This window comes from Pseudophryne corroboree, chromosome 11, assembly GCF_028390025.1.
Source record: "Pseudophryne corroboree isolate aPseCor3 chromosome 11, aPseCor3.hap2, whole genome shotgun sequence".
NCBI classification, from domain to species: domain Eukaryota; kingdom Metazoa; phylum Chordata; class Amphibia; order Anura; family Myobatrachidae; genus Pseudophryne; species Pseudophryne corroboree.
This window is the reverse complement of record NC_086454.1, coordinates 291124886-291143293: the sequence shown is the minus strand read 5'-3', so window position 1 is coordinate 291143293 and position 18408 is coordinate 291124886. Positions and strand designations below refer to the sequence as shown.

Here is an 18408-nt window from a genome sequence, read left to right as displayed (position 1 = left end):
GTCGACACCGGAATGGATGGCTTATTTAAGGAATTACGTGATAATGTCAACACGCTGCAAGGTCGGTTGACGACATGAGACGGCCGGCAAACAAATCAGTACCTGTCCAGGCGTCTCAAACACCGTCAGGGGCTGTAAACATTTACCTCAGTCGGTCGACACAGACACAGACACGGACACTGACTCCAGTGTCGACGGTGAAGAAACAAACGTATTTTCCTTTAGGGCCACACGTTACATGTTAAGGGCAATGAAGGAGGTGTTACATATTTCTGATACTACAAGTACCACAAGAAGGGTATTATGTGGGGTGTGAAAAAACTACCTGTAGTTTTTCCTGAATCAGATAAATTAAATGAAGTGTGTGATGATGCGTGGGTTTCCCCCGATAGAAAATTATTGGCGGTATACCCTTTCCCGCCAGAAGTTAGGGCGCGTTGGGAAACACCCTTTAGGGTGGATAAGGCGCTCACACGCTTATCAAAACAAGTGGCGGTACCGTCTCCAGATAGGGCCGCCCTCAAGGAGCCAGCTGAGAGGCTGGAAAATATCCTAAAAAGGTATATACACACATACTGGTGTTATACTGCGACCAGCGATCGCCTCAGCCTGGATGTGCAGCGCTGGGGTGGCTTGGTCGGATTCCCTGACTGAAAATATTGATACCCTTGACAGGGACAGTATTTTATTGACTATAGAGCATTTAAAGGATGCATTTCTATATATGCGAGATGCACAGAGGGATATTTGCACTCTGGCATCAAGAGTAAGTGCGATGTCCATATCTGCCAGAAGATGTTTATGGACACGACAGTGGTCAGGTGATGCAGATTCCAAACGGCACATGGAAGTATTGCCGTATAAAGGGGAGGAGTTATTTGGGGTCGGTCCATCGGACCTGGTGGCCTCGGCAACAGCTGGAAAATCCACCTTTTTTACCCAAAATCACATCTCAGCAGAAAAAGACACCGTCTTTTCAGCCTCAGTCCTTTCGTCCCCATAAGGGCAAGCGGGCAAAAGGCCAGTCATATCTGCCCAGGGATAGAGGAAAGGGAAGAAGACTGCAGCAGGCAGCCCATTCCCAGGAACAGAAGCCATCCACAGCTTCTGCCAAGTCCTCAGCATGACGCTGGGGCCGTACAAGCGAACTCAAGTGCGGTGGGGGGTCGTCTCAAGAGTTTCAGCGCGTAGTGGGCTCACTCGCAAGTGGACCCCTGGATCCTACAAGTAGTATCCCAGGGGTACAGACTGGAAATTCGAGACGTCTCCCCCTCGCAGGCTCCTGATGTCTGCTTTACCAACGTCTTCCTCCGACAGGGAGGCAGTATTGGAAACAATTCACAAGCTGTATTCCCAGCAGGTGATAATCAAAGTACACCTCCTACAACAAGGAAAGGGGTATTATTCCACACTATATTGTGGTACTGAAGCCAGACGGCTCGGTGAGACCTATTCTAAATGGGAAATCTTTGAACACTTACATACAAAGGTTCAAATCAAGATGGAGTCACTCAGAGCAGTGATAGCGAACCAGGAAGAAGGGGACTATATGGTGTCCCTGGACATCAAGGATGCTTACCTCCATGTCCCAAATTGCCCTTCTCACCAAGGGTACCTCAGGTTCGTGGTACGGAACTGTCACTATCAGTTTCAGACGCTGCCGTTTGGATTGTCCACGGCACCCCGGGTCTTTACCAAAGTAATGGCCAAAATGATGATTCTTCTTCAAAGAAAAGGCGTCTTAATTATCCCTTACTTGGACGATCTCCTGATAAGGGCAAGGTCCAGAGAACAGTTGGAAGTCGGAGTAGCACTATCTCAAGTAGTTCTACGACAGCACGGGTGGATTCTAAATATCCAAAATCACAGCCGTTTCCGACGACACGTCTGCTGTTCCTAGGGATGGTTCTGGACACAGTCCAGAAAAAGGTGTTTCTCCCGGAGGAGAAAGCCAGGGAGTTATCCGAGCTAGTCAGGAACCTCCTAAAACCAGGAAGTGTCAGTGCATCATTGCACAAGAGTCCTGGGAAAAATGGTGGCTTATTACGAAGCGATTCCATTCGGCAGATTCCACGCAAGAACTTTTCAGTGGGATCTGCTGGACAAATGGTCCGGATCGCATTTTCAGATGCATCAGCGGATAACCCTATCTCCAAGGACAAGGGTGTCTCTCCTGTGGTGGTTACAGAGTGCTCATCTTCTAGAGGGCCGCAGATTCGGCATTCAGGATTGGATGCTGGTGACCACGGAGGCCAGCCTGAGAGGCTGGGGAGCAGTCACACAGGGAAAAAATTTCCAGGGAGTGTGATCAAGTCTGGAGATTTTTCTCCACATAAATATACTGGAGCTAAGGGCAATTTACAATGCTCTAAGCTTAGCAAGACCTCTGCTTCAAGGTCAGCCGGTATTGATCCAGTGGGACAACATCACGGCAGTCGCCCACGTAAACAGACAGGGTGGCACAAGAAGCAGGAGGGCAATGGCAGAAACTGCAAGGATTTTTCGCTGGGCGGAAAATCATGTGATAGCACTGTCAACAGTGTTCATTCCGGGAGTGGACAACTGGGAAGCAGACTTCCTCAGCAGGCACAACCTCCACCCGGGAGAGTGGGGACTTCATCGGGAAGTCTTCCACATGATTGTGAACCGTTGGAAAAGACCAAAGGTGGACATGATGGCGTCCCGCCTGAACAAAAAACTGGACAAGTATTGCGCCAGGTCAAAAGACCCTCGGGCAATAGCTGTGGACGTTTCTGGTAACACCGTGGGTGTACCAGTCGGTGTATGTGTTCCCTCCTCTGCTTCTCATACCCAAGGTATTGAGAATTATAAGACGTAGAGGAGTAAGAACTATACTCGTGGCTCCGGATTGGCCAAGAAGGACTTGGTACCCGGAACTTCAAGAGATGCTCACAGAGGACTCATGGCCTCTGCCGCTAAGAAGGGACTTGCTTCAGCAAGTACCATGTCTGTTCCAAGACTTAGCGCGGCTGCGTTTGACGGCATGGCGGTTGAACGCCGGATCCTAAGGGAAAAAGGCATTCCGGAAGAGGTCATTCCTACCCTGGTCAAAGCCAGGAAGGAGGTGACCGCACAACATTATCACCACATGTGGCGAAAATATGTTGCGTGGTGTGAGGCCAGGAAGGCCCCATGAAGAAATTTCAACTCGGTCGTTTCCTGCATTTCCTGCAAACAGGAGTGTCTATGGGCCTCAAATTGGGGTCCATTAAGGTTCAAATTTCGGCCCTGTCGATTTTCTTCCAGAAAGAATTGGCTTCAGTTCCTGAAGTCCAGAAGTTTGTCAAGGGAGTACTGCATATACAACCCCCTTTTGTGCCTCCAGTGGCACTGTGGGATCTCAACGTAGTTCTGGGATTCCTAAAATCACATTGGTTTAAACCGCTCAAATCTGTGGATTTGAAATATCTCACAGGGAAAGTGACCATGCTGTTGGCCCTGGCCTCGGCCAGGCGAGTGTCAGAATTGGCGGCGTTTGTCTCAAAAAAAGCCCATATCTGATTGTCCATTCGGACAGGGCAGAGCTGCGGACTCATCCCCAGTTTCTCCCTAAGGTGGTGTCAGTGTTTCACCTGAACCAGCTTATTGTGGTACCTGCGGCTACTAGGGACTTGGAGGACTCCAAGTTGCTAGATGTTGTCAGGGCCCTGAAAATATAGTTTCCAGGACGGCTGGAGTCAGGAAAACTGACTTGCTGTTATCCTGTATGCACCCAACAAACTGGGTGCTCTTGCTTCTAAGCAGACGATTGCTAGTTGGATGTGTAGTACAATTCAGCTTGCACATTCTGTGGCAGGCCTGCCACAGCCAAAATATGTAAATGCCCATTCCACAAGGAAGGTGGGCTCATCTTGGGCGGCTGCCCGAGGGGTCTCGGCTTTACAACTTTGCCGAGCTGATACTTGGTCAGGGGCACACCCTGACTGAGGAGGACCTGGAGTTCTCTCATTCGGTGCTGCAGAGTCATCCGCACTCTCCCGCCCGTTTGGGAGCTTTGGTATAATCCCCATGGTCCTGACGGAGTCCCCAGCATCCACTTAGGACGTTAGAGAAAATAAGAATTTACTTACCGATAATTCTATTTCTCGTAGTCCGTAGTGGATGCTGGGCGCCCATCCCAAGTGCGGATTGTCTGCAATATTTGTACATAGTTATTGTTACAAAAATCGGGTTATTATTGTTGTGAGCCATCTTTTCAGAGGCTCCGCTGTTATCATGCTGTTAACTGGGTTCAGATCACAGGTTGTACAGTGTGATTGGTGTGGCTGGTATGAGTCTTACCCGGGATTCAAAATCCTTCCTTATTGTGTACGCTCGTCCGGGCACAGTATCCTAACTGAGGCTTGGAGGAGGGTCATAGGGGGAGGAGCCAGTGCACACCACCTGATCCTAAAGCTTTTACTTTTGTGCCCTGACTCCTGCGGAGCCGCTATCCCCATGGTCCTGACGGAGTCCCCAGCATCCACTACGGACTACGAGAAATAGAATTATCGGTAAGTAAATTCTTATTATATATATATATATATATATATATATATATATATATATATATATATATATATATATATATATATATATAATATATATATATATATATATATATATATATATATATATAATTTGTCCATACACTAGGAAGCCCAGCTCAGGATAAACCAGCACACTGTTTGAACAGATGAATATCTTTCTGTGTTTTAATAAAGTGCAAAAGTTCAAATGTAAACATGCAGCACAGGTGGTTTAGCAGCAAGGTAACATATGCAATGATATACTCAACATCCCAACAGCTGTTTCGTCTGCCTTCATCAGGGGAATAATAGATTCAGCATATTTGTAAAGTCACTGCTCATCCTGCAGTGTAAAGTGCCAAGTGCCCAAACACTGCAGTTTACATGCAGCCTATTTAAACCCAGTGTCTAAATTACCTCATGTACACCTGCTGCCGCCGGCCCCACGTGTGGATCAGTCCGACGCCATCCGGACGCGCCGTCATGAGCCGCGCTCCGATGATGACGTCAGAGGCCTGGCGTGCCCTCACCTCTCTGCATTCAAGATGCAGAGAAGTGTCACACATCCATTCCCCCCGGAAGGAACAAGCCTGCCGAGTCCTACCCTGGATGAAACCGCCCCATCGGCACGTCAAATGACGTCCAAGGGGCGGCGTCAGTGTCCAGTTAGGCTGGTTGTCACCGGCAACCCGTGACACCCAGCCCATCACCCTGAGGCCGGGCATAAGGTAGTGCATGGGAACAGTAATTCTAATCAATAACATATACTTATCTATAGCTGCAACATCCCATTTAGTGAATTATGTGCCCACATTTTAGTGCATATACCATATATCGTTAATTCTTAGTTATGTCACATAGGTAAATATGCCCCATTGATATCAATTCACCAATATGGAATGTGCAGCAAAAAACAATTAATATCAAAAATAAACATTAAAAAATAATAATAATACATCCCTGTCAGATGATGAATCTAGACGCAATCCAGAGGTCTAGACCCACGTGTATCGTACTCAGACCAAAAAGAACAAAAACAAAAATATATAAAGCGTCATCACAAGAATGGGGTAAAAGAGAAATCTTCATTTAATCCTGTCGGAGTCAACGTGTCAAGTCGACGAATCCATCGGCATTCCTGCTGTAACAACAGTTTGTCTGTCTCCACCTAATTTTAGTGGCGGCACATGATCAATTGGCATGAACAATAGGTCTTTGATATTATGTCCATGTAGGACAAAGTGTTTGGCAACCGGTGGTGTAGCGCCATCTATTTTGATGAAAGCTTTCTTGATGGACGAACGATGTAAAGCAATGCGTTCTTTTAGCATCCTCATCGTCTTGCCTACATAAAGCTTGTTGCAGGGGCAGACAATCATCAGACACACGACCCACACTTGTGTCAACTGCAAACATATGCGCACAGGGAGCAGCTTTTCTCAACCTATGACAAAAAAGATCTATCATCTACGTCATCGTATGACATGTGAAACACGATACGTTACTTATATGATTGTCTGCCCCTGCAACAAGCTTTATGTAGGCAAGACGATGAGGATGCTAAAAGAACGCATTGCTTTACATCGTTCGTCCATCAAGAAAGCTTTCATCAAAATGGATGGCGCTAAACCACCGGTTGACAAACACTTTGTCCTACATGGACATAATATCAAAGACCTATTGTTCATGCCAATTGATCATGTGCCGCCACTAAAATTAGGTGGAGACAGACATAAACTGTTGTTACAGCAGGAATGCCGATGGATTCGTCGACTTGACACGTTGACTCCGACAGGATTAAATGAAGATTTCTCTTTTACCCCATTCTTGTGATAACGCTTCATATATTTTTGTTTTTGTTCTTTTTGGTCTGAGTACGATACACGTGGGTCTAGACCTCTGGATTGCGTCTAGATTCATCATCTGACAGGGATGTATTATTATTATTTTTTAATGTTTATTTTTGATATTAATTGTTTTTTGCTGCACATTCCATATTGGTGAATTGATATCAATGGGGCATATTTACCTATGTGACATAACTAAGAATTAACGATATATGGTATATGCACTAAAATGTGGGCACATAATTCACTAACTGGGATGTTGCAGCTATAGATAAGTATATGTTATTGATTAGAATTACTGTTCCCATGCACTACCTTATGCCCGGCCTCAGGGTGATGGGCTGGGTGTCACGGGTTGCCGGTGACAACCAGCCTAACTGGACACTGACGCCGCCCCTTGGACGTCATTTGACGTGCCGATGGGGCGGTTTCATCCAGGGTAGGACTCGGCAGGCTTGTTCCTTCCGGGGGGAATGGATGTGAGACACTTCTCTGCATCTTGAATGCAGAGAGGTGAGGGCACGCCAGGCCTCTGACGTCATCATCGGAGCGCGGCTCATGACGGCGCGTCCGGATGGTGTCGGACTGATCCACACGTGGGGCCGGCGGCAGCAGGTGTACATGAGGTAATTTAGACACTGGGTTTAAATAGGCTGCATGTAAACTGCAGTGTTTGGGCACTTGGCACTTTACACTGCAGGATGAGCAGTGACTTTACAAATATGCTGAATCTATTATTCCCCTGATGAAGGCAGACGAAACAGCTGTTGGGATGTTGAGTATATCATTGCATATGTTACCTTGCTGCTAAACCACCTGTGCTGCATGTTTGCATGTTTACATTTGAACTTTTGCACTTTATTAAAACACAGAAAGATATTCATCTGTTCAAACAGTGTGCTGGTTTATCCTGAGCTGGGCTTCCTAGTGTATGGACAAATGCTATGCTATTTATCTGACCTGGCACCTACCTATTGACCTGGAAGTGTGTTGCGACTCCATTTGTGGATATATATATATATATATATATATATATATATATATATTATAGAGAGAGAGAGATATATCTATTTACAGAGACAGGCTTGTTTATCTGTATTGCGGTTTATAGACCTTGTTTACACTATGGCAAGTAAACCAGACAAAGCTGCTAAAGGGAAAACAGGCTCAGCTGTTTATTTTGCTTGCTCACAATGTGGTGCAAAACTTCCCAAAGGTAGCATGGATCCAGGTACCCTCTGTGCAGTATGCTCCAGGACGCCCCCTACGGAGCAGCCTGGGGGATCCACAGATCAGTTGTACCTCTGTGGGCCAGAAACATGGCAGATGCCATAGCTGACTTACTTCAATCCCAATAAGGATCTGTCTCAGGGTAGTCAGAAGAGCCGCCCTGGCCAGAAACATGGGCAGATGTCTCTCAGACTTGGCTCAGTCTTTGAATAAAATTGTTACTTCTACCGGTCCTAAACTTGCTAAGCGGTTGCAGTCACCATTCGCTATTATGTTCCCAGGTGAGTAAGAGGTTTCCACTGATATTTCTTAAGAGGAATGTGAAGTGGATAATGAATGGGAGGATACGTCTGTTTGGGAAGAAGACGAGTCCGCTACAGGCTCAGGGGTCAGACTATTAATTAACGCCATACACCAGACACTTAACCTTCAGGATGCAACGGTGGCACAGAGTTCGACCTCATTCTTTAAATGACAGAAAAAACGGGTCGCTCTATTTCCTTCATACTCACATTTTGGGGATATTTTAAAGGAGGCCTGGCTTAAACTGGATTCTAGATTTCAGGCTCCTAAAAAGTTAAGATATTTATATCCGTTTGCTGAAGATGACGCAAAAGTCTTGGGAAAACCCTCCTAGGGTAGATGCCTCAGTTACACATTTGGCAAGGCAATGGTCATTCTGTCTGTACAGTCGGTTTCTTTGAAGGATGCTACGTATAGAAAAACCAAAGCGGTTCTTAAATCCATATTTACTTTTTCAGAAATTTCACTTAGACCTATACAAGCCAGTGCTTGGGTCCTTAAGACAGTTGATGACTGGTTAGCAGGGGTGCTGTCCGGTATGCAGTCTAATGACCCATCAGAAGCAATTCAACTAGCAGAACAGATCTCAGAAGCACTCTCATATGTTGAGGAGGCCTTACTAGATTCTGCCTCCTTGCAATCGCGTGTCTCTGCGCTTGCAGTTACAGCAAGGAGAACCCTTTGGCTTCACATTTGGAATGCTGACGCTGTCTCCAAACATACCTTGACAGCAGTTCTCTTTGAGGGGGAATTTTTATTTGGTACGGAACTAACCAAGATTATTTCAACTACAACAGTGGGCAAGAGTCCATTTCTTCCAGTTGCCACTCAAAAATTGAAACCAACTCTGTTTCGATCTTTCGTACCCAGGGCAGAGGACGTTTTTAGTCCTTTCGGAGCTTCTCACAATTTCCACTTAGAGGAAACTCCCGAGGTAGAGGAACTCCGGGAACCTGTAGACCTGCCGCCAAACCTACCGATAAGCCTACCGCATGACTGTTCAGGGCTCGCAGAGGGATCACTGGTGGTTGGGGCCCGGATACTTCAATTCAAGAACATTTGTTTTCAGTTGAATACAGATCGCTGGGTGACTGGGGTTATATTCTGGATCTGGAGGAACATCCACCCAACCGGTTCTTTGTAATGTCCCTTCCTTCCGATTCTTCCAGGTGACAGGCCCTACTTCAGTCCATTTCCTCGCTTTTGGGAAATGGGGTAGTTATCCCAGTTCCCAGACACCAAGAGGGACAGGGGTTTTACTCCAGTCTTTTTCTCGTAACCAAACCGGACGGTTCGTTTCGTCCAATCCTCAATCTAAAGTGTTTAAATCCATACCTTTTGAGTGGAGAAGTTCAAAATGGAATAAATTCGCTCAATCATACATCCATGTAACAGGGGGATTTCTTAGCATCTATCGACATAAAGGATGCATACCTCCATGTTCCTATTTGGAAAGGTCACCAACACCTGCTGCGGTTTGCAGTAGGTCCTTGGCATTTCCAATTTCGGGCTCTTCCATTCTGCCTCTCCATGGCGCTCTGAGTGTTCACATCATGGCTTACATGGTTTTGAGTCTGAGATGTCAAGGAGTAAATACCACTCCATACTTGGATGACCTGTTACTGATGGCTCCGTCTCGGTTGCTTCTTCAAAAGCACTTACAACTCACGGTAGATACTCTTCATTCCTGTGGATGGATCGTGAATCTTCCCAAATTGTCTCTTCTCCTTTCTTAGAGAATGATTTTCCTGGGTCTCCAGTTCAATACCGAAACATAAAGGGTTTACCTACCCCGAGACAAGGTTCAGGATCTCCAATGCAGGATACGACCCGTGTTACAGTTACCTCTGGTCTCAGACCTCGGATGCATGCAGGTATTAGGCAAGATGGTGTCGGCATTTGAGGCAGACCCATACGCCAGATTCAACGCTTGTCCTCTTCAGGCTCAGATTCTCAGATGTTGGTCAAGAGCGGAACCGATTTTGGAGGTACAAATCCTTCGTCTGTCAATCCAGGCCCGACAGTCCCTTCTTTGGTGACTTCACAGCCCCAATCTATCCAGGGGTGCTCCCTTCACAATTTGGTCCTGGATGGTGGTTACCACGGATGCCAGACTCACGGGTTGGGGAGCGGTGTTCCAATCTCATCATTTCCATGGTCTCTGGAGCAGTCGAGAGTCGTCTCTTCAGCTAAATATCCTCAAATTACGAGTAATCTGATATGCACTGGTTCAGATGCAGCTCCTTGTTCAGGGCCATCCTGTTCGCATTCAGTTGGACAACACCACCGCAGTGGCATGTATCAACAAACAGGGTGGAACACTGAGTTGGAGAGCCATGAAGGAAGTGTCTCATATCCTTCAGTGGGCAGAAACTTGGATTCTGGCCATCTCCGTAGTTCACATCCCATGGGTGGTCAACTGGGAAGTGGATTTCCTGACCCGACACACTTCATCCGGGATAGTGGGAACTTCATCAAGAAGTGTTTCTCACACTCGTGTCTCAGTGGGGGAATCCAGACATCAACCTCATGGCGTCTCATCTAAACAGAAAACTACCTCGGTACGGGTCACGATCCCAGGTTCCTCAAGCAGTTCTAGTAGATGCCATGACACCACCTTAGAGGTTTCGTCTAGGATATGCGTTTTACGCCGTTTCTTCTCATTCCTCGGATACTCCAAAGGATTCGTGAGAAGGCCTTCCAGTAATTCTGATTGCGCCGGATCGGCCTCACTGACAGTCTTACACTTTTTTTCGCAGTATGGTGAAAGAGGAGCCCTACCGGCTACCACTGCGCCCAGACCTTCTTCTTCAAGGACCCTGTTGCCACCACGATTTACCTTGTCTGCCTTTTATGGCTTGGTTTTTGAAACCCGCATTTTAGGAGCTAAGGGTTTGTCTCGTTCGGTTGTGGCAACTATGCATCAGGCTTTGATGCCAGTCACATCCCGAATTTACCATAGGGTCTGTCGTATTTACATTGCTTGGTGTGAACAACGTTGATTAGGGCTGTTGGTGCCTCTTGGGCTGTTTTGTGGGGGTGCTTCTGTAGAGCAGCTGTGCAGAGCGGCGACCTGGTCGTCCGTGCGTACCTGCACCAAATTTTACAGTTTCCATACCTTTGGTTTGGAGACTGCCTCTGTTGGACGGCAAATTTTTGAAGACTGCTTTACCGTCTGCACCTCCCTCCTCTTGTTACTTGTGGGATAGCTTGCTTTGGGAGAAGTGCTCAGCGTCCCCCAGATGGATGATGGAGAAATAAGTATTTCTTTCTTACTCACCGTAAAATCTTTCTCCGAGTCCATCTGGGGGACGCTGCGATCCCTCCCTTTTTGTTCTGTTCTCTCTCGGGTTTGTTAAACGTTAACTGAGGTGAGGTCTGTGGAGAGTGTGTGTGGGAGGGGTTAGAGAGGGGTGAAGAGTTAGTTTTTAATAGATTCTGTGCCAAACTCCACACACTCTAACCCACAAGTAAATGCGCAGCTTCCCCCAGATGGACTCTGAGAAAGGGATTTTACGGTGAGTAAGAAATACTTATTTTTACTTACTAGGATGAAAGTAGCCGCAGTCAGTATTGATCAATATTAAGTGTGACCATTTATACTTACAGGCCGCATCATGCTTACTGTTTTACCAAGAAACAGCCTATGAAGATTTAGTGAGTGTGTAGACTTAAATCCTGATTGTCTCTAAATGATCATATGGGATTAGCACCTCAGACAATCGTCAAATTTACAGAAGACAAGAAAGAGACCCTTTTCTGGCGCACTCCTTTTTAGAGTAAATCTGGCTAAAGTTTAAGACTTAACTTTTAATGAAATTTATGTTAAAATAGATAGTGATCTCTACTGTACACTGTACACACAATAATGTGCACACTGGTCACTAAATTTACAAAATAGTACAAAAAAATAAAAAAAAATCCTTATCTGGGATTGGAGTAACTGAGGCCAATTGCCAAAAATGCAACAGGATACAATTGGTAGCCCAAAAATAGGGGCTGGATGACAGCGCCCTCTGGTAAATACATTCTTGCACCCTGCCATCTGGAACAATACTGAGAAATAATATCTTGTTCAGTTTTTCCTGTCTACCTATAATATTCATCTGATGTTCATCTGTCTGGGTAGGGTAATTTCCAGAGACGATTCCTAGTGGTGTGACATAGATGTCAAGTAGGAATAGAAGCAAATGTATGAATCTGCTGTCAACGTTAGACTGGATTGTTATTTACCAAAAAACCTACTACACCAGATATTCTCTGGGGGTCCCCTTCCAGGTACTGATCCGGCCCAACACTTTATCGCTTCCAAGATCGGATTAGATTGCGCAATTTAAGTGTGGTTTGGTAGTAAATTAGAATGCATCTCTACCGGAATCGTTGATGAGAGTTCATGAATATGGAAAATATAGGTAGGAGTTCTATTGGAAGAGAGAGAGGGTATAGTAAAAAGATAGATCTGCTGTTGGCATAAAGGGCCCCATACACTTACGTGACATGTCCGTCTGACGTGTCACAGGCGATCACCTCGGCAGTCTCCCGGGGGGCAGGATCGCCCAAGATACATTGTATGCAAAAGGACAGCATACAATGTATTTTGGGCGATCCCAGCCATGCCTGCGGGGTCGGACATGATTGAATGTGCAGCACATTCAATCTGGAGGATCCGATCCAATGCTCACAGGAACGCGGATCAGATCGAAAACATCTCCAAAATGCCAGATTTTCATCCGATATATCGGACTGAATGCCCGAAATTGGATGAAATCTGGCATTATCGTCCTAGTGTATGGGGCCCTTTAGACAGTGAGAAACCTGTCAGTTGGAAAACTGCAACAGGGGCTAACTGAATCACCAATGAGAGTCCTAGAATGTAGAAAGTATGGAAAATCAGAAATTGAGTGACTAATGCTGTTCTGGTATAAGAATAATAGGTTAGAAATTAACAGGTAGAGTCCTGAAATTACCTAGTACTAAACTTTGTTAGGAACCAACGGCATTCGGGCAGTGGGTCTACTCAGCCTTATGTTAGCTATATAAGAGATATGGGTTAGGTAGCAAATAAGAAATTCCGCACTGCTGTGCTGTGTTTATTGTTTGAAATAATATGCAGTCTCAATATTATTAAGCACAGTAAAGAAAAATCACCTAAATATTGTAATAGAAGGTAAATGGGTGCTCATGAACATAATTAATTATTTGCTGCTTCAAAAATACAAAGGTAATTGCGGTTGTATCACTCTAAAAATCCAAGAGATCAATACATTGATACAAGGAGGATAAGTGTGCTACGATATGATAATGTCAATATTACCTTTCAACACAAAGCTATACCTTTAAACACCCCTTTACCATGGAGCTGCTGCGGTCGCTAGCTCACGCTACGTACTTCGTACGCTATTTGCGCAGAGTCCCGTACCGTGTACGCACTTAGCGTACAAACACCGCACTGCGGGTACAAAGTACACGCAGTGCGTTCGCACCCAATTAATACACCTTAAAACCTTATAGAGTTATACAATGCAATGATATGATTACACTTTAAACCTTATGCAGCAAAGCTCTGCAATGATGTTACACCTTAAACCTTAAGTAGCGCTGATGGTATAAAGTACCCGCAGTGCGTACACCTTATCAATACTTATAAACCTTATACAGTTAAATACGCTTTAAACCCTTGCAGGAAAGTGAGGACACAACACCGGTTTGTAGTTGAAACCACAGGGTTCTAAGGCCACCGTGGATTATTTCAAAAGGTAAAACAGTACAAATTATACACTACAGGCTAACAAGATAAACTTACAACAGAATAATCGCTACAGTCAATGTACATACGTGAGAATGTTCGCTTGCGCAACCCGGACGGTCCTCCGCTTATCAGGTAGAAAGCGTTCAGAGTCTTGTGACCAGCCAGGCAGCAACAGGCTTTTTTATACACTACTTCCATATACAATACAATGGTCACTGTAATCCCTTTGTCTATTGGACACAGAGATGTATCTTTACCTTACAGGAGAGGTCATAGGTTGATTTGAAAAGGTGGGCTATGTCTTTCTCAACTGCTCTTGTGGGTGGTCTCCTCTGGATTCCCCCCGCATACATAATATACAGTAAATACAGTTTAAACCTATATTCTGCTTCTGCATCTAACTATCCTCAGGAACATGCAATCTTCCTCAAACCAACACCAGAATGTTTCCCTTAAAATACCCTACAGCTGGTTACCAAACACCACCTTGTAACCTTGTTCTGTCCCCTCCTATCCTGTAAAGGTGAATCCCTTTGTTCTGTTACCATTTTAAACAGCTATTTCTTTCTGATGTGGTGCAGGGGGCTATGTGTACAATGTGCACTATTTGGGTTAAATATGTAATGTTCTGATAACCCTGTATGCGCTCACAAACTCCGCCGTAAATACCCATACCACGCGCATGAACGCAGGAACGATCCTACGCAAATTGCGGATATGTGCACGCACGGCGGAATAAGTGCACGCGCAGCGGGCATGTGTATGGGGTTAGTACATGGTATATGCATTACAATATTTTTCGACTTTGACAGATACCACTCCTGAAGCAGGTGCTGTAGTCCACAAAGGGTGTGGGCGGCTGGCCAGACGGGTGAAGAGAAGCGCTGCTAGGAGCTGGTTCAGAGGGCGCTGCTTGATCCTGCTGCAGGGTACCGTCGGAAAACGCATTTCGCCAGTCTAGCAGGCTTGGTCGCTTCTTGACTGCTGTGTACCGGGATCTCTTCTCCCCTGAGAATTCTCAAGAATTCTCGTTTTGAGAGCCCGTTTGAACGTGCTGGCAATATTCGCAATGTAACCACAGTTATGGGCAAAATGCTTAAACTCACTTCGGTCGCCAGTCACTTCCACAGGCACCATCAAAGCTCAACAAAGGATATGAAATGCATTAGTTTAGAACAAGTAAAATTGGGCATTAGGGGTGGCAATCTTTCTTGTCTTCTGTAAATTCGACTAACCAGTAGTGTTCTACTGAAGCCTAGGTGCACCGCCAACCAGTTGTCAATTAGGCAATACAGCAAATTTTGAACTACAGTACGTTGGTTTCTAATAATTGTTGCTATTTCTTTGTGCAGTTTTCTTTGGTGCAGAAACATACCTGTATTACAGTAATCTTCAGCCAATAGGACAGGTCACATCAACAGCTAATTTACATACAGATGTGTCTTGATACTCAAAGTGGTATATTTACTAAAGGTCGACTTACCGATTCCAAATCGATCTTAATATTGTGTTTCCATATAACCCACTATAACCCACATTTACTAACATTTAAAAATGTATATAACAAATCATCTATTAGTAAAGGTGTGTTATAGCCCTGAAAACACAACATCGAGAGAGATCTATTTTCATTGATCTTTAGTAAATATAACCCTTAGCCTTAGTATGTCGGAAGATGCCCAGTCGCACAGTGTTCTAGCATATTGACTTTTTCTTTACATTTTACTTCTTATTCGCATCGCAGCTGTAGTACGACACCACTCAGTCTGTTCTAGAGACACCGGGCTCCAACTTTATCCGCAAAGAAATTGGTTTTACACCTGTACAGACTCACAGATGAAGTATAACTGAACTTAGCAAGAGAATAATCACTTAGTAGACAGATTCACTCTCCTTGGCAGGCAGTTGTACAAATACGGCTCATCAAACTGATCAGTACAGTCCAGCTAAGTAGTTTTGCCACTAAGTTGTTTTATTGCTGCCAATAAGACGCTCAGTGTATTACCTAAAGCATTTAGCAATAATGCTGAAAAGATAGACAGGGATACAGATTTATAACTGCAAAAACGTAATATATAGTAGACACCATATGACAGTGATTTTATTTTTATTTTTTTAAACCATCATGCTGACATCAACAGATGTGAACAGATACCTACAAGAATGTGTATATTCTTTAAATATCCTCAGCCAGTTACTGTGAGTGGGTCACCTGCTGAGCGCAAGGTTCGGTACAATGGCCCCTCTCCTGTTTTGCCTGCCTGAGAGCTTCCAATATGATCATAGCACAATTTATAGTTGTAGCTGTGCTGCATTTTGTAGGTTTCTCAACAGCACAATGCCATGTTTATTTCAGGCAGTGGTCGCTTGTATAAAAAAGCAGCAATTTGGAAAAGCCAGCAAGATCCTGAAAAAGTACATTCCTAATCACAGTGTGACAAAGGTGAGTTACAAGACTTAAATTCTGACCACCCTGCTCCTTGCGGCTCAATTTACGGTGTAATTATCTGTTTAAGCCAGACTTGGAAACCTGTAAACGTTAATAACAATATCCAGAACTGAGGTGATGCTTAGTTCTTTTTAGGTCGCTTGGCTCATTACAGATGATCTAGAGAACTGTCCTAAGGGCAGTAGAATGTTTTGCAGTGAACTCAAGATACAATAGAGTATATAATTAAAAACAAAGTATCTTTGGGCTTGTGGTGAATCATTGTGACAATAGCAGGTACATTGTGTGCATGCACTTCCAAACATAGTTTATTATATAATTGGGCTGATTCACACCGGTCCCTTAATGGCCGCAAATGGCGAGTGTTTTCATACAGCTCTTGCGCAGGTATGAGTCTACACATCCTTGCCTAGGTCTGTCCTCAACTTGGTCAGGTCAGCCTTTCTGTAAAATAGGGCATTTCGGAGAGGTAATTGGTCGGTGACAATGCGGTCACATGTAACGACCCTGACTTGTGGGAGTCTATCCAAAACTTCATGTGAGATCCGTGGCTCTTTCTCCTCAGTGTACCCCTTCCATCAAACTGCTGTCCCACGTTCTAGTTGCTGCTTAAAGCTTCATAGCTAGGCTTACCATACTGTCTCTTTTAAACTGGTACACTCATGAATTACACAGTTTCTGTGGTTGATTAAAACCAAGTGAAATGCAGGCTTGAAGTCAGCAGCCACAGAACCTGTGTAATTCATGAGTGTCCCAGTTTAAAGGGATAGTATGGTAAGCCTACTCATAGCCCGTAACAGGAATAACCCCCGCCATCTTTCTGTCCTAAAATCACAAATTTAACACATAGCATTAATGGAAAGTATCATCTACTATCTCCATGACAGAGGCCACCCGTTTACTAAAGTATGGGCCCCATAGCTTTCTTATGAAGGAGCTCGCTCACCCTAGTTTTCTTCGTTCGCCATCCCTGTCTGATCCATGTGCGATGGGGTGATTTGCTGCACTTGCTTTTACTTTCTCTTGTCTGACTTCATTTTCCTGCTACTTATCTTTACCTTTCCTTTACCACACGTGGCATCCCTTTTCTCTCTGGGATTTTCTGTCCACCATATATTCTTCTTCTTGTTACCGCTCCATTCTCTGTAGTCCTGCTACCCTTGTATTCCTTCCTTCATCCCCTTTTCCTATGTGATCTCCCTTATTTGATTGATGTACAGAGTTTATGGTTGTATTTATTCTACCTTTGAAAAATGGCTCACCTGCGTTACTTCCTGTACTTTCATTTTTTTTTTTAAATTGTCTGTTTCTCTGAGCTCACTAAAATAAAGAATTATAAATAAAATAAAATCTCCATGCGATTCTGAGTTGTGCGTACAGCAAACGAATCCTGTTTCAGATGGATCTCCTGTACCCAGCGTGGTGCTGATGCAAATGCAGTCTAATAATGATGGCAGTTGGCGTAACATCAATGGTCAGCACGTGTTTCCGTATGCACACGCGTGACCCCTCCACAATAGTTGAATGGATGCACGTATTAGCATTGTTTAGTACACATGTGTCTGTGGCAGCCCACAACTGCAGCCACTATATGTACAAATCAAATTCTTCCCATTATGTTTCATAAGGCTACCTACACTGACCTCAAAGCTTTTTTTGTTTTTGTTTTATTCCTTTTTAAAAGCGCCCTGATTGGCTGCAGCTGGTAATAAATGAGCTACCTGTACTGGTTGTTTGTAATTGATGTGGGACTTTTTTCAGGAGCTGCGGAAAGATCTTCTACGCATAATCCAGTCGAAGAGCCTTAACCATCCGTTGGTTGCAAATTTTTCCTTGTCTGCTATCAAGCAGAAGATGTATGAGATGTTTGAGAAGCAGATTAACAACACTCCGTCCTTCCTGCTGACTGTAAGTATGTGCTGGCTGGAGCTGCATTTAGTAGTCACATCAGCTGTTACCATGTTGAAAATCCCAGGAGATATTATAGTTCAGAAGACCTGTCTAAAATACCAGTGATGCATTCAGTAGAAATGGTTCAGATGATGCCCAACCCTCTTCTTTTAAAGGGGTATATATAAAATCTATTTCTCTTATGTCTTAGAGGATACTGGGGTTCCATTTAGTACCATGGGGTATAGACGGGTCCACTAGGGGCCATGGGCACTTTAAAAATTTGATAGTGTGGTCTGGCTCCTCCCTCTATGCCCCTCCTATCAGACTCATTTTAGAAAATGTGCCCGGAGAAGCCGGTCACTCTTATGGCAGAACGGCCCAACCTCTTGAAGGGTTAATGGTCCCGTT

General features: G+C 44.7%; 1 protein-coding gene across 3 annotated transcripts in view; it reads left to right on the top strand.

Moving 5' to 3' along the window:
• TERF2 (telomeric repeat binding factor 2) overlaps positions 1-18408 on the top strand; it is an 88889-nt gene that overhangs the window by 39013 nt on the left and 31468 nt on the right. For all 3 annotated transcript variants that reach the window (XM_063945449.1, XM_063945447.1, XM_063945448.1), the window contains exons 4-5: positions 16015-16101; positions 17869-18015. In XM_063945449.1, the coding sequence (XP_063801519.1) occupies positions 16015-16101; positions 17869-18015 (234 nt within the window). The remainder of the gene's footprint in view (positions 1-16014; positions 16102-17868; positions 18016-18408) is intronic.